Source organism: Maniola hyperantus, chromosome 17 (assembly GCF_902806685.2).
Source record: "Maniola hyperantus chromosome 17, iAphHyp1.2, whole genome shotgun sequence".
Taxonomy (NCBI): Eukaryota; Metazoa; Arthropoda; class Insecta; order Lepidoptera; family Nymphalidae; genus Maniola; species Maniola hyperantus.
The window spans coordinates 4,472,299-4,486,528 of NC_048552.1; the positions used below are offsets into that span (position 1 = coordinate 4,472,299).

The following is a 14,230-nucleotide window of genomic DNA, read 5'->3' on the forward strand; positions in this document are numbered from 1 at the left end:
GGTGAAACAGTGGTTTGAAATTTGTGTATTCCACGCGGATGATGTTGCGAGCATAAGCTAGTTCAAAGGTAAAATAGCTCAAAATTTTGTGTGAAGTTTAAAATGGATATTATTATGACGTCATAATCAATTTAATATGATGGACTACTCAATTTCATGTTTTTTAGACCTACTACAGATTCAAGCTAGATTAGTTCTAGGAAAAAAAGGATATATTAATTCTATCATGAGTAGTATTTATCTAGCACGTTTATTTCTTTACCCAGGCACTTACACCGGCCGCGCGACGCGAACAACAGAAAGATCGCGTAAATAACATCGCGAGACGACTTCTAGCCAGAGGCGGGCAAAGGGGAGCAGTCGACGCTTCCTACCTTCTTGCACCGAGGACATCCAGAGTGGCGCGCCGACCTCGTACGAGGCCTTCTTGACCCGCGCGAGCGTGCACCACTTGCCCCTCTTAACATTGCTGAACAAGCAGACAACAGTGACACATTCTGGGTCCTAGATGACCGTTTTGATCCGCGCCAGCATGCACCTCTTGCCCATCTTAACATTGCTGAACAAGTTGAAAACAGTGAATTGAAAACACATCCTGGGTCCTAGATGACCCCGTACGAGGCCTTCTTGACCCGCGTGAGTGTGCACCATTTATTTGCTCTTATCTGTGCTGAACAAGCAGAAAACTGTACAGTGATACATCCTGGGTCTGCTATGACCCCGTACGAGGCCGTTCTGACCCGCGCGAGCGTGCACCATCCGCGCGAGCGTGCACCCACCACGCGAGCGTGCACTACTTGCTCTTAACAGTACTGATCAATCGGAAAATGGTGAACAGTGATACATCCTGGGTCCTCGATGACCCCGTACGAGGCTGTTAATTTTAAAGGTTATAACTGAAAAGTGATACTCAAAAGTGAAAAAAGTGTAACACTTGTAAAGAGTGTTTATGCACAATATCTATATAGTGCTATAATGCCTAAACACAGGTGGTAAAAGAGTAAAAGAAACCTGTCATAAGATAAACTGTAAAAAAAAACAGTGTTTATACCATCAAGCAACATTAATCCACTCAGACACTAAATTCAAGCCCATAGGAAATCAATAATTTTTTTTTTCTTTTTTTAAATTCAGATAGTTAGCCCTTGACCACAATCTCACTTGGTGGTAAGTGAAGATCCAGGACTTACCTTCAAAACTGGGCCAACATCTTTGCAATGGGGTATTGCAAAGTACCTTCTGCTTGTTTTGCTGTTGCTTTTTGGTTATTTACACTATTATGGCTATATAATATAAGCTTAAGTGATTGTCTATGTAATATTTAACGGTTTAGGTACTGGCTAAAATGAAATGAAAAATTGGAATTAGTGAAGACTGGTTCTAGGTCTATATAGATATTATATGCACAAAAAGTGTGTGTCTGTCTGCTAAGACAATGTAAATACATAATTTTATTGCATTAAATGCAGCTAGCGACGTCTATAAATGTATTAGTATTTAGTATGTATAATGGATTTAAGATTATTATTACATTAGAAATGATGCATTCATTGCCTATATTGTAATTATATTGTGTCTGTAACTTTTTGTTGTAATTTGATTGAATAAGAAAGCATCATTGTGTGCCAGGGTACTGAAAATAGATAGGAATTTCATGGAAAAGTAAGGTTAGGATTTGATCAAATTACAATGAGTTTCATAATAATATTATAATGATTGAGACTTGGTTTGACGCAATGCGCGGCGGCAGCAACGCATGGCGACATCAGCATGTCAGGATGTCACACTGAATGCAACAACGCGACAGTCACTGGAAGTTGTATTAATGTGGATACACACCTGCGCAAGCGCACGAACCATACACATTACGCGCATCGAACGCCTATAGACGCTGTCTCTGTGCATACGTGCATGTCGCGAACGCGTATATATCACTAGCTGATGCCCGCGACTTCGTTCGCGTTGATTTAGATTTTGAGAACTCTTTGATTTTCCGGGATAAAAAGTAGCCTATGTCGTTATCCAGGTCTTGCGTTGCTTTTGTGCTGCATTGCTTCGCGCGTTGTGTGACCAGGGCCTCATACAACTATGTAGCCACTATGTATTATAAATATCACATTCCTCGGCTGTTAAATGGTTTGAGACAATAATAAGGATCGGCTTGCGGATTAAACAAGTTGGATTGTAACAACGCGCAGGAATACGAATCTCTTGTAGCTTTTGTACATATTTCCATCATAATATAAATAATATTTTTGTAATATAGTAGGCTAAGATTCTTGTTTTTTATAAACATAATATTATAATTAGGTGTAAGCTTAGGATATTTTAAAATAAAATTAAACTTATTAATTTATTGTTCCCAACGTTTCGGTGTTTATCAAAAACATCACTTTTATTTGTAATGAAATTACAATTTGTAATCTCAGTTTATTTGTATTATGTGTTACAAGTATTCTCTCCTTTTAATCATCTATATACATAGATAAGGTCTTTGTAATGGTAAAATTATTTTTAGCTATGAATATATTTTTATAGGCTAATATTGTTACATTAATATAGTGATTATAATGCTTATCGCACATTAGGGGCGTGCGCACGAACCGCACGTGCCGATAGCTACGCATTAACGGGACTGAAATTGCTAATAACTTCAGCATAATAAAGCGTCCGTATTTTTAAACTTTGTTTCCGCCAGAGACAGCCATGGTTCAATGCAACGCCTTAACCCTCAAGTAGTCGCTGCTTCAACCTGCTGCATACCCATACCGTTTTATGAGGCAAACGCCACTTTTCGTCGCGCTCAAAGAAGCCTCGGTCACTGCGTTAAGTCAAAATAGATGAGCAGAGATATTCATTTAAACATCCTCAGTTTGCCTCGAGGTTCTCAGGCTGAGGCTTTGACGCAAAGTAGGTTTTCTGATGTGTTGAAGTCATTCGCATTTTTGACACTGAAATTGCGTGTTGCGAGGGCGGTACGTGCGGCACTCTAATGTGCGATCGACATAAAAATGTTAGGCTAATGAAATTACTATTTAACGACCACTGGTGCGAACTGATGTTAAGCATTGAAAGTTTTATAGAGGTTAGATACAGTCAAGTTGTTTGGAGGTTGTTGATGTAATATTTAGTGGTAATCATTAATATTATTTCGGATTTACAAACATAGTTCGATAGTTATTCTTTTACATATTTTGTCTGGTCATTTATTAATCTATGGTTGAATAAGGTGATGCACTATTTTATAGTCTATTTTGTGTAAGTGGTTGAATAAAATTAAATAAAACATAAAAGGATTGAATCTTAGCATAATAATCAATAGTTAGATGCTTTCAATAAAACTGCTTCATCATTTTTAATTACGTACTTTGACTATTAATTGTTTACTTTTATTTTATCTCCTAAACAAATAGACTATATTATCAGGTCTTATTATTTGTGCTGAAAATCTCTCTATTTTTATATTACGTTTAGTTGTTTAAGTTGTACATATTTGTAGTGTGTAAGGTGGTTGGTTGGTTGTTTTAATTTAAATCAAGATTATAATATATTGTTTAGCCACAGCTACAGTAGAAACCTGATTATTTTGACTAATTGCTCTAAATTCTAATTGTCATTCACATAGAATCCAAAAAATGGAATGTAACAAATGCCCTTTTAAAGTAGGTAGTAGAATAGATCGCACATCTATCATGCACCTTTGTACCGGAACAACCGAACTGAACGAAACACATTTTTCAAAATTCGAATTACTGTTGATTCCAACAACTGGACTGAAAAATCGTATATTACGTCATTAGTGGACGGGCTGGACTTTTTAGGTGCGTTTTTTTTGGCGTGCAATTGAATGCTTGGTTTTGTTTGCAAATTGCGAACTTTAGTTGTACAAAAATTGAAGATCATGAAACAAAGTTAAAAATGACAGTCTACAATTTTTTTTAATCATATATTTTAATAAAATGAATATAATTCGGATTTCTACTGTATGTGGCACTTAATTAAGTTGCTGTGCTGTATGGCCCCACGCATGCTATACTGATTCTTTTGCTATTGTGATTTACGCAGAACAAATTGTTTTTGTTTCTAATTTATTTGTATAATACAAGTTAGGGTTATTGTTTCTTCACTATTTTATGCAATCGATCTAATTTAATGATGTGAACAGGAACCAAAGTTGATAGAACTCGAGCTTCGAAACACGTCAAAGTAAAATGGACATAACTGTTTTAAAGTTCAAGCTCATTCATAAATCACAGGCAGCGCTCTAAGTAGAATCCTTACGGAATCACAATCGGTGGTATAGTCCGTACAAAATGAGAACTCACCATTTTAACTCTGTGTCAACTGCCACGTCAAAAGTACGATTCCACTTTAAAATAAGGACTAAAATCGTACTTTTGACATGACAGTTGACACAAGTTAATGGCGAGTGAGATCTGCAAATGTACGCATGATACTGAATTTTAACGGCCGAATTCGACTAACGTAGGTAAACCCTCGACTAACCTCCCACGGTCGCCATCTTTCTATTTGAATGATGCGCGCGCTAGTCAGATGCGGCTTGTAACGGCATAGACGTTACAGGCGGTTGCTTGATGTATGCAGGTTTGCGGTGCGTACGGTTATGTCAAATGTGCGTTCAGATTCTAGACACCTAGATCACGACAGGAAGGAACTTGTAACAAAACGTCGAGGCTTACACGTCACTGTCAAGGTAGCCTATGAAACTCAGACTAAGGACCCTAGAAGTAGCCCTATTGTGACACTTAATGTTAGAGCGAGATAGCTAAATGCATTTAAGCTCTTGTTAGAACGTGACAAAATGATTTATGTTTTGTCCTTATCACCGTGGCCACTTTTTTTTGTTTGTCAAAATGTATTTGTACATGAGTATTTGACAAACAACGTGAAGTGTAGAAGGAATGACATTTCACAAGTAAGAAAATCTGCTTGAGCGAGAGGGACTGAGGGGGCCACGCTAGTTGCAAATCTGACATATATCTGTGCTATGAAACGCCTATTTTTCTTGGATTTCACGTCACTATACCGTAATGTTTGACATATCGTATATCCAGGATCAAACCAAGAGTTCTCTCTCACTCTGCCCATGTATAAATCAAATCAAATAATTTATTTAAAAATATGTAATAAATTACACATTTGTAAGATATAGTGGTGATAATTATTACGCAAACTTAAAACTGAAGCTACGAGCTACTAAAAAGCTACTATAGTAGGTATAAGATGGTTTAAAGTACACAGTCGCATTAGGGCTACCTGTGAGGACAGTGTACATAATGATAAAATAAATATAAATAAAATAAAACATTCAAACGAATTGCTGAGTTTATTACATCTGATACCTTTTACTTTTGAGTTCAGTCCACACTCCACACTACTAAATACAAAGATGTATTATTATTAAATTAGATCAATTGTTAAGCCATTTGATGGACGAATCGTAAAAATCAAATGCACTTTGAATTATCGATTTTTTTTAAATTGTATTATTTATTGAAAACAATATATGAGCACATTTACTCTCTCAGTACATTTGTTGAATAAGGTCTTCGCTTTACAACTTATTTCTTTATATTATGAGCATACATAAAGTGGTCTTACTAGCTAAACTGATCCCAAAATCCAGTGTGAAAGAACTGTTATATAAAGTTACATTAATTATGACATCATTAATAAGAATGCTTGTAATAAAATATTCCTTTCTAAGGGCGGATTTCCACTAAACAAACTTGCAAAAATACTTGAAATTTTTAGAAACACAATTTGAATAGTCTAAAAAGTTTTGTCTATTTAGTGGGGATCCAGCTTAAAGTACATAAAATAGAACAGTTTTAGACAATCCATAGTAAATATTGTTGATTATTACTATTATTAAAGTATTATGATGTAAAAGTTTTAAGTATTTCTACGTTCACTCGATAATTTCCAATGCACAAAAATGCACCTATACAATTTGTAGATAGTATTAATTAAACACAAAACTCATAATAACACGCTACGTTTTTGGCAATGTGGGGACGTAGACAAGACACAATACATTTTAAATACTTAAATATTTTTTTTACATAAATTTTAATGAGTTAATAAAGCTGGTGTTTACTGAAATATATATATTTCTTTTTTTTTGTTAAAGAACATAAAATTTTTCTTTCCGAAGAAATATTAAAAAGATATTATAATGGAATGAATAGATACTAAGTTAAATTATATAAAAATACGATATACTTAGACTGGCGTCGTACATTTATGCGTTGTATATTTGTATAATTTTACTTTTTGTACTCAATTTTTAAATCATATTGTCTCGTCCACATGTTGCCATATCATTACAATTTGGAGATATTTCTTCATATAATTGTTACACCACAGTTAATTCCATTTATGTACTTAATTAAATAGTAAAGAAATAGTTTTCAATAGTCAATAATGTAATAGGTGTAGATTTAGATAATTTTATCGCTTTTTCTTTCGTGTGTTTACTTATCAAGTCGGCACAATACATTTTAAAATCAATTTTGGGATCAAAATTATATCATCTGTTAATCGATTGGCAATCAAAAGGACATCGGTCGTATCCACTTGATTGAATTAATATGTTTTTTTTTTTATTACAAGGCAGTTATTCTGAGCTGGTCTCAAAAATTCATGATTGTAATTGGAACGCATCGTAACGGTTAGACTAGAGATAAAATGTGGAATGTTCTGATTTTTCAGTCGCTTCGCTATACATAGTACAGTGACCGGCAAACATCTCAAGTAAAAAGTGATGTCGTGAGGGTAAGTTGGCAAAGAGCGGGAAAAAGGCTGATTGATCAACCAATCGCGTGCATGCCTGCGGTAGAAATCCACCCGTGCCCCCTTCGATCCATCAAAGAACCTAAAAATCGACTTCTGCGCATTTTTCAAGATGTTTGCGTCGGGTGCGGACTGAGGTGGCGTTAAGTAAAAGTTACTGAAATCCCACGTACCTAATCCGCACTATTCACGCGCGTTTTCCACGTAATCCACGCGCGTTTTCCACGTAATCCACGCGCGTTTTCTACGTAATCCACGCGCGTTTTCCACTAAATCCGCTTTTCCGAGCTTGCTATAAGATATCTAATATTATGAATGATCATCTGCTATCTTTAACTCCGCCTGTTTATATTGTAATTTTTAAATTAGATATGGATCATCGTCAGAAATAAATACAAATCGCATTATAGACGTAGGTGATGCGTTCCTTGCCCATGATTTAATCTATATATAAAAATAAGTTACTTCTGTCTTCTACCAAGTACCATGGACTTGTATTTTGGCCCTTTTATATTATTTTTATTTATTAAAATCGAAGTCAAAGTTATTCAAGTAGGTACCACCTACCTACTATGAAATAATGGTCAAGTGGATGAAGACTACGTACACTATATTATCTGTTATGATAACTTATTATATTGAGCAGCTTTACTATTTATATGTAGATTTTTGTTTTAAGATGCCATTTGTTGTAACTTATGTTTTATTAATAAATTAAAATTTGATCAAAATTATATTTTATTTTTAAACCCAATTAGTGAAGAAAACTTGAAATATTTAACAATGGACCTTTCCAGGAGGAAAGGGATGTTAAGGGAAGTAGTTTTTTTCTGAAAAACGTTCCAACCCACAGTCCAATGATTATTTATTATAGTATTTTGCTTAAGACAACGAAATATATCAATAACAATTATTAAAAACGCAGGATGGATATATAAATCCAATTTAAAAAAATACAGTTTTTATTTTTATTTGAAACGCAGAAAACGCTGTCAGCCATGATGTGACGTCATTAAATATGTAAACAAAGAAATGTCATCCCGATGTGACGCGGGGACTAACGTAGTATCCATATATATAAAATTTAGAGTAGTGACTAACTTATATATCAACGCACAGCCTAAACATCTAAACAGCTGATCCTAGATACATGAAATTTGGTGGGTGTGTTCTTTGTAGGTAAAGAGAAGGTATCCACTAGGAAAGGATTTTTTGAAATTCCACCTCTGAGTGGGTTAAATGGAGGTTTGAAATTTATGAAGTCCACGCGGGCGAAGTCACGAGCATAAGCTAGTTTTTATATATTTCTAAAAACTCATAGTAAACGTAAAAAATTATCGTTTTCTCTTTATAAATTGAATAAGTTATTAAGTAAGACTTACAACAAAGTGATCTTTGCAAAAATAAATTTGGGTTGAAGTCGTTAGTCATATAGGATCCCTTTAAGCAAGTCTTCGCGTGTTACGTATATTTATTTCACTGGGCACTCTAATCCACAACTTTCCTGTGGTCTTTATCGATGCGTTTTTTACATTCTCGGATGATACAATAACGATAATTACTATATTTTTCATGTAAACTAGTATAATAGAAGTCATGTTTATTAACTTTGGGAGGTTATGCTGTTGTTTACAAATGCATGACGTCAGAGCACAGATAATCTATCGGCCAAACATGGCCGACAGTGTTTTCACCTGTCTAAGAAAAATATATTTTTAAATTAAAGTTTTATGGTTTTTAGGGCGCAAAAAAATATAGTGTTAATTTTTTTGATATAATAGGACAAATATTAACCATTTAAGACCAACTTTAAAAAAGTGTCAAGTAGCCTAAAACTGATTACAGAAACTGGGCGATCACGGCAAGATGTCGCATTGTAAAAGAATATCCAGAATACCTAATCAATTCCATTTTCTTTACTTTATTCATCTCTTGCGATGCAATATGACATTTCACCGTAATCACCCATCCTGACTTGATTGTGAGTTGGATCGTTTTATTAGAAAAAATCGTCTCCAATTAGGTACGATTCGCGACAGGTCGACATAGCAATCGGGGTAGGGAAACCCCGCACGACTCGCCTCATACACCAATTGCCATGTCGACCACCTCTACACGCAACAATGCTGGATGGAATGGGATATATATTTTAGGTACCTATGTAGGTAACTTATTAATTATTATGTACCTAATCCATGTTTGTTTATTAGAAATCGACGAGGCAATAAAATTATTCTAGCGCTCTATGTTGATGATGGACTTGTTGCATCAACAAATCAGAAAGATTCTGAGAAGTTTATAGCTGAATTGAGAAGTAGGTTCAAGATAACCACTAAACCAGCTAATTACTTTCTTGGTTTAGAACTTTCTAGTGATAAACATGGTGGAATTGTAGTTTCACAAAAGCATTATGCTCAAAAGCTACTAGAACGCTTTGGGATGAGTGACTGTAAAGCAGTCAATACTCCAATTATTAAAGAAGCTCATACAGATTCTGAAAAGGAGAATGATGTTAAGTTTCCTTATAGAGAAGCTGTTGGTGCATTAGCATACTTGATGACAGCAAGCAGACCAGATATATCGTACGCTGTAAGTTTTGTATCCAGGTCACTTGCTAATCCCACTACAGAAGACGTACAAAAGGTCAAGCGCATTTTTCGTTACATCAAAGGAACAATAGATTTTGGAATTGTATATAAGAAAGATTACAAGTCTGGAATCTTAGAATGTTATAGTGACGCAGATCACGGTGGAGATCCAAACACAGGACGCTCTACATCTGGAATTCTGTGTATGTATGCTGGAGGAGTAATTGCTTGGGCAAGTCGGAAGCAAACATCAGTAGCAATTTCGAGTACTGAAGCGAAGCTCGTAGCAGCTAGTGAAGCAGCTCGTGAAATTGTATGGCTTAAGAGACTGTTTAATGAAGTTACCAAATTAAAAGAAATTCCCAAGCTGCAAATTGATAATGATGCAGCTATAAAAATTTCTCAAAATCCAGAGCTTCATCGACGTACGAAACATATTGCTTTAAGACATTTTTATGTCAGAGAATTAGTTTCAGAAAATGATCTTGAAGTCAAATATGTTCCCACAGAATATCAATGTGCAGATATTCTAACTAAGCCTATCCATAAGCCTAGACTTATGTTTATTTGTAAGTTAATCGGCTTGGTGACATAAATTTCTCAAAACGGGAGGATGTTAAAGAAGGTTTTGTATTAATTTATGTGTCACACTGGCTGTCTATTTTATTCTAATTCTTTTTAAAATTTGAAATGTCACTCTAACATGTCCTATAATAAAAATATGTTTTCTCAAAGTATATTATTTATTTAATTGAATTTTATCGATCCTAAAACGGACTCTAATAGTATCAGATACGTTACATGCTACAAGGCTAGATGAGTACCTTGCTTTACGTCACACGCAGTGGCGTGCACAGGGTTTGAAGCCAGGGTAGGCATTATAGTTAAGTGAAAACCTGTTTACAGGCTGGTCATAATGAAAAATATGCATTGAGCCATTACAACTGGGTTACCCCAGTGCATTGCATTTATCCCTTTATGACCTGCACGCCACTGGTCACACGGCCGTGGACCTTTACCACGTTTCGGGGGTGAGCGGACTCGGAGCGGTAATCAATTCAATCCCACAGACCATACGTCCTATCGTCATCCTAAGCGCATGAGGCGCCCTTAGAAAGACGTTACCTCCGATCTCGTCGAGCCCTAGAGCTCAAACCTTTTTTTAAATTCAGATACAAGCTAGCTCTTGACTGCAGTCTCACCTGGTGGTAAGCGATGATGCAGTCTAAGATGGTAGCGGGCCTGACTTCTGGCTGAGCTCCAGGCTCGCCCAACCCACTGGTGACGCTATAACGCAGTCCGAAAGAAAAAAGACTCCTTTGTCTCGTGGTAAATATTATACACGACGACCCTTCAACAATGGGGCCCTACTCACGTAGGCCATTTCGGTTCACTCATTTATCCCGCACTTACCGCACGTTTGTGCTGTCTAGAGTCTAGACGGCTTCGTCGAACCTCTGTATCCTTACTCTGTGCTTATCAACCTTATCATGATCAACCCATCGCCGGCTCACTACAGAGCATGGGTCTCCTCTCAGAGTGAGAAGGGTATTGGCCATAGTCTACCACGCTGACCATGTGCGGAATTGTAGACTTCACACACCTTTGAGAACATTATGTAGAACTCTCAGGCATGCAGGTTTCCTCACGATGTTTTCCTTCACCGTTCAAGGTGACCTGACCTATCGGGGTATAGTCCGCGACACGTTTAGATGGCAATCGGGGTATGAGGCGGGGGGACGCCCCGCACACCTGCACGTCACCCGCGGTCGTGCCCTCACGTCGAGTTAGCGCGGGGGTTGTGCGGGGCGTTCCCTCCCCGTTTGCCATCTCGACTTGTTGCGTACTAAGTAAGGTATACACCTTATACCACAATATAATAATAGTAAGTACCTTATACTTGTAAACACCCAAAACTCTCCCACGGCCGTCACAAGCTACACTAATGAGATGACAAAGAATATTATTAGGTACTTATCTACTTATCTTGTTTGTAATTTGTTCTAAGAAATAGCACGAGTTCATCGTTACTCATATGAATACCTGTTCTGATAAATTAAACGGAAGCTGTTGTTCTCGCGGCCACAATATTTTGGCTGAATAACGCTGACGACTGCAGAGTTAACAATATCCAAGAAAATTGATGGCCGTTACCCCGAAACCCCGAATGTGGGAGCTTTTTACTGGAAATGGTACATATTCTTGTAAATATCCATATACGTGATATAACCTAGATCTGTAATATATTACAGATCTAGGTTATATCACGTATATGTATATTTACACACTTAATGTATATTTAGCTCCCACATTCGGGGTTTCGGGGTAATTCGGCCATCAATTTTCTTGGATATTGTTAACTCTGCAGTCGTCAGCGTTATTCAGCCAAATTATTATAATATATTATATTATAATAATATCTACATATTATAATCCATACTTGTAGCGACCTCGCTGGTGCAGTGGTGAGTGCTGTGGTCTTATAAGTGGCAGGTCCCGGGTTCGATTCCTGGCAGGGACAATTTCGGAATTTAGCTTATAAGGTACTTCATCATCATCATCATGATCAACCCATCGCCGGCTCACTACAGAGCATGGGTCTCCTCTCAGACTGAGAAGGGTTTGGCCATGTACGGATTGGTAGACTTCACACACCTTTGAGAACATTATGGAGAACTCTCAGGCATGTAGGTTTCCTCGCGATGTTTTTCTTCACCACAAGTTAGGTATATTTAATTACTTAAAACGCACATAACTCCGAAAAGTTATAGGTGCGTGCCTGGGATCGAACCCCCAACCTCCGCTTAGAAGGCGGACGTCCTAACCACTAGGCTATCTCTTGTGATAATAAGGTAATGCAATAAGATACTTTCTTAATACTTATGTAGTTCCGAATAGGTACCTACTTAACTATCTATCTACTTTATTATGAGTAAGTACAAAAGTAACTTTCCCTTTATAAAATCTAGAATTCTACCCTCTAACAAATAAACCTGGAATAGCGGTGGAATAGTTATACTCTGTTTTGTCTTTTTCCTTCAAATGTCAAATTACTGATGACAGAGAAAGACAAAACAGAGTATAACTATTCCACCGCTATTCCAGGTTTATTTGTTAGAGGGCTAGAATGTAACTGTAATACTTAATTCCATATCAAACTTGCACATTCGTTGTTCGTCGTTATCATGTGATAATTATGGTACCTACCTACATACATGCTACTTACCTGAGTTACAAAAAACTACAAGGTAGATACTTAATTGTAGCCTAGGTATTCGACAATACAACATAACTAAGAATTTACCTACCTTGTATTTTAGCTTAGCGTATAAACTATGAGTTATATTCATTAGGATGAATATAAATGGCAAGTATTTAATAAGGTTTTTAACCTTATCAAAAATTGTACAATAGTAGGTACACAACAAGGGTGTTACGGATGTTCGCATCCGCATGAGCATCCGCAAATGCGGAACATTCGCATTAATTCAGACATTTACATCCGCGGATGTGAACTTCTACTAATCCGCATCCGCGGATGTAACTCGAAGGCCAAGAGAACGCTATGCAAATACGTGATTAAGTAGGTACAGTTTAGGCAGACAATTGTACATCGACCTTTAGCGAGAGATTTTGGTTTTGTAGAGCGTTGTCTCTGTCACGCATATGTAACGTTTTGTCGATCGACAGAGACAACGCTCTACGAAACTGCTATCTCTCTCTAAAGGTCGATGTACAATATTTTCTGCCACGTACTGTACTGCGTTACGAAGAAATCACTAATTACGTGAGGCACGAGGGCTCGTACAGTAGTTTTAGGGTTCTATATCTCCAGAGAGAAAAAACTTCGTTGTCTGTCTGCCTGTCGCGTCTCTACGGGAATTAAAACTGTGGCTCTACCGCGGTTGTTTGACAGCTACAATGTCACGATCGCAATCATCTCTGATTGGTTAATGCTCGCTCACTATTGGCCACAATGCATTGTTGCAACAAGAATCGCACAAATTCAGCCAATCAGAACAATTGAGATTGTAATAATAATTGATGCAGGTTTTAGACAATCGCCCCGCTGGGTACACAAAAAAATTAATGAGTTATTACTTATGTGATGGTACGAATTACGGAATATGAGTTGCATATTAATGTACTTATATTATACTTAGTTTTATTGTAGCTAATGCATTTGTGATTGATCGTAATCCTATTCGTTTCATTTAGTTTAGATTGATTTATTGTTATATTAGCTGACCCAGCAAACTTTTGACTACGGAACCCTACACTGCGCGTGGCCCACCACGCACTTGGCCGGTTTTTTAAACGAGTGTACGGTCTATACTATAGGAATCATATCCTATAAATGCTATAATAGGATACACCAATCGGCTCAAACTGCCTTTTTGTATGTATGAGTAATGAGTATGTATTCCCGAGATTAAGTTCAGATCCGTTGTTCGTCTGCTGAATTACGGGTCCCCAGACAAGTCCGGAACTGAAAGTGAGTTTGACAAGGTTTGACCTCTTAATGGTTCATAATAATATAATATTTACCTTAAGTATCATACCCTTGTGTCTAATTTTCAAGCAAATATTTATATTCCGCGTGATTCCGCGGAAGTTAACACAGGAAATAAAATTATAAATTACGCGACAATTTTGTTGAATAAAATAACTGCTGTAGCTAGGCTCTTAAGGTGTAATAAAAGTAGATTGCTACATACTACTGTTGGTAAACATTGTTGAGCCTATATCATAATTACGCTGAAATTCCAAGGGTGTAGATGGGTAAAAAAATTATTTACCTTCTTAGTATCTAAGTACATACCTAT

At 36.7% G+C, this 14,230-nt stretch overlaps 1 protein-coding gene across 1 annotated transcript in view; it reads left to right on the forward strand.

The window, feature by feature from the left end:
- ash1 (histone-lysine N-methyltransferase ash1) overlaps positions 1-705 on the forward strand; it is a 93,431-nt gene extending 92,726 nt beyond the window's left edge. The window contains 1 exon segment of the mRNA XM_069504219.1: positions 267-705. Coding sequence (XP_069360320.1) covers positions 267-431 — 165 coding nt within the window. The 3' untranslated portion in view covers positions 432-705.
- Positions 706-14,230: the final 13,525 nt, after the last annotated feature.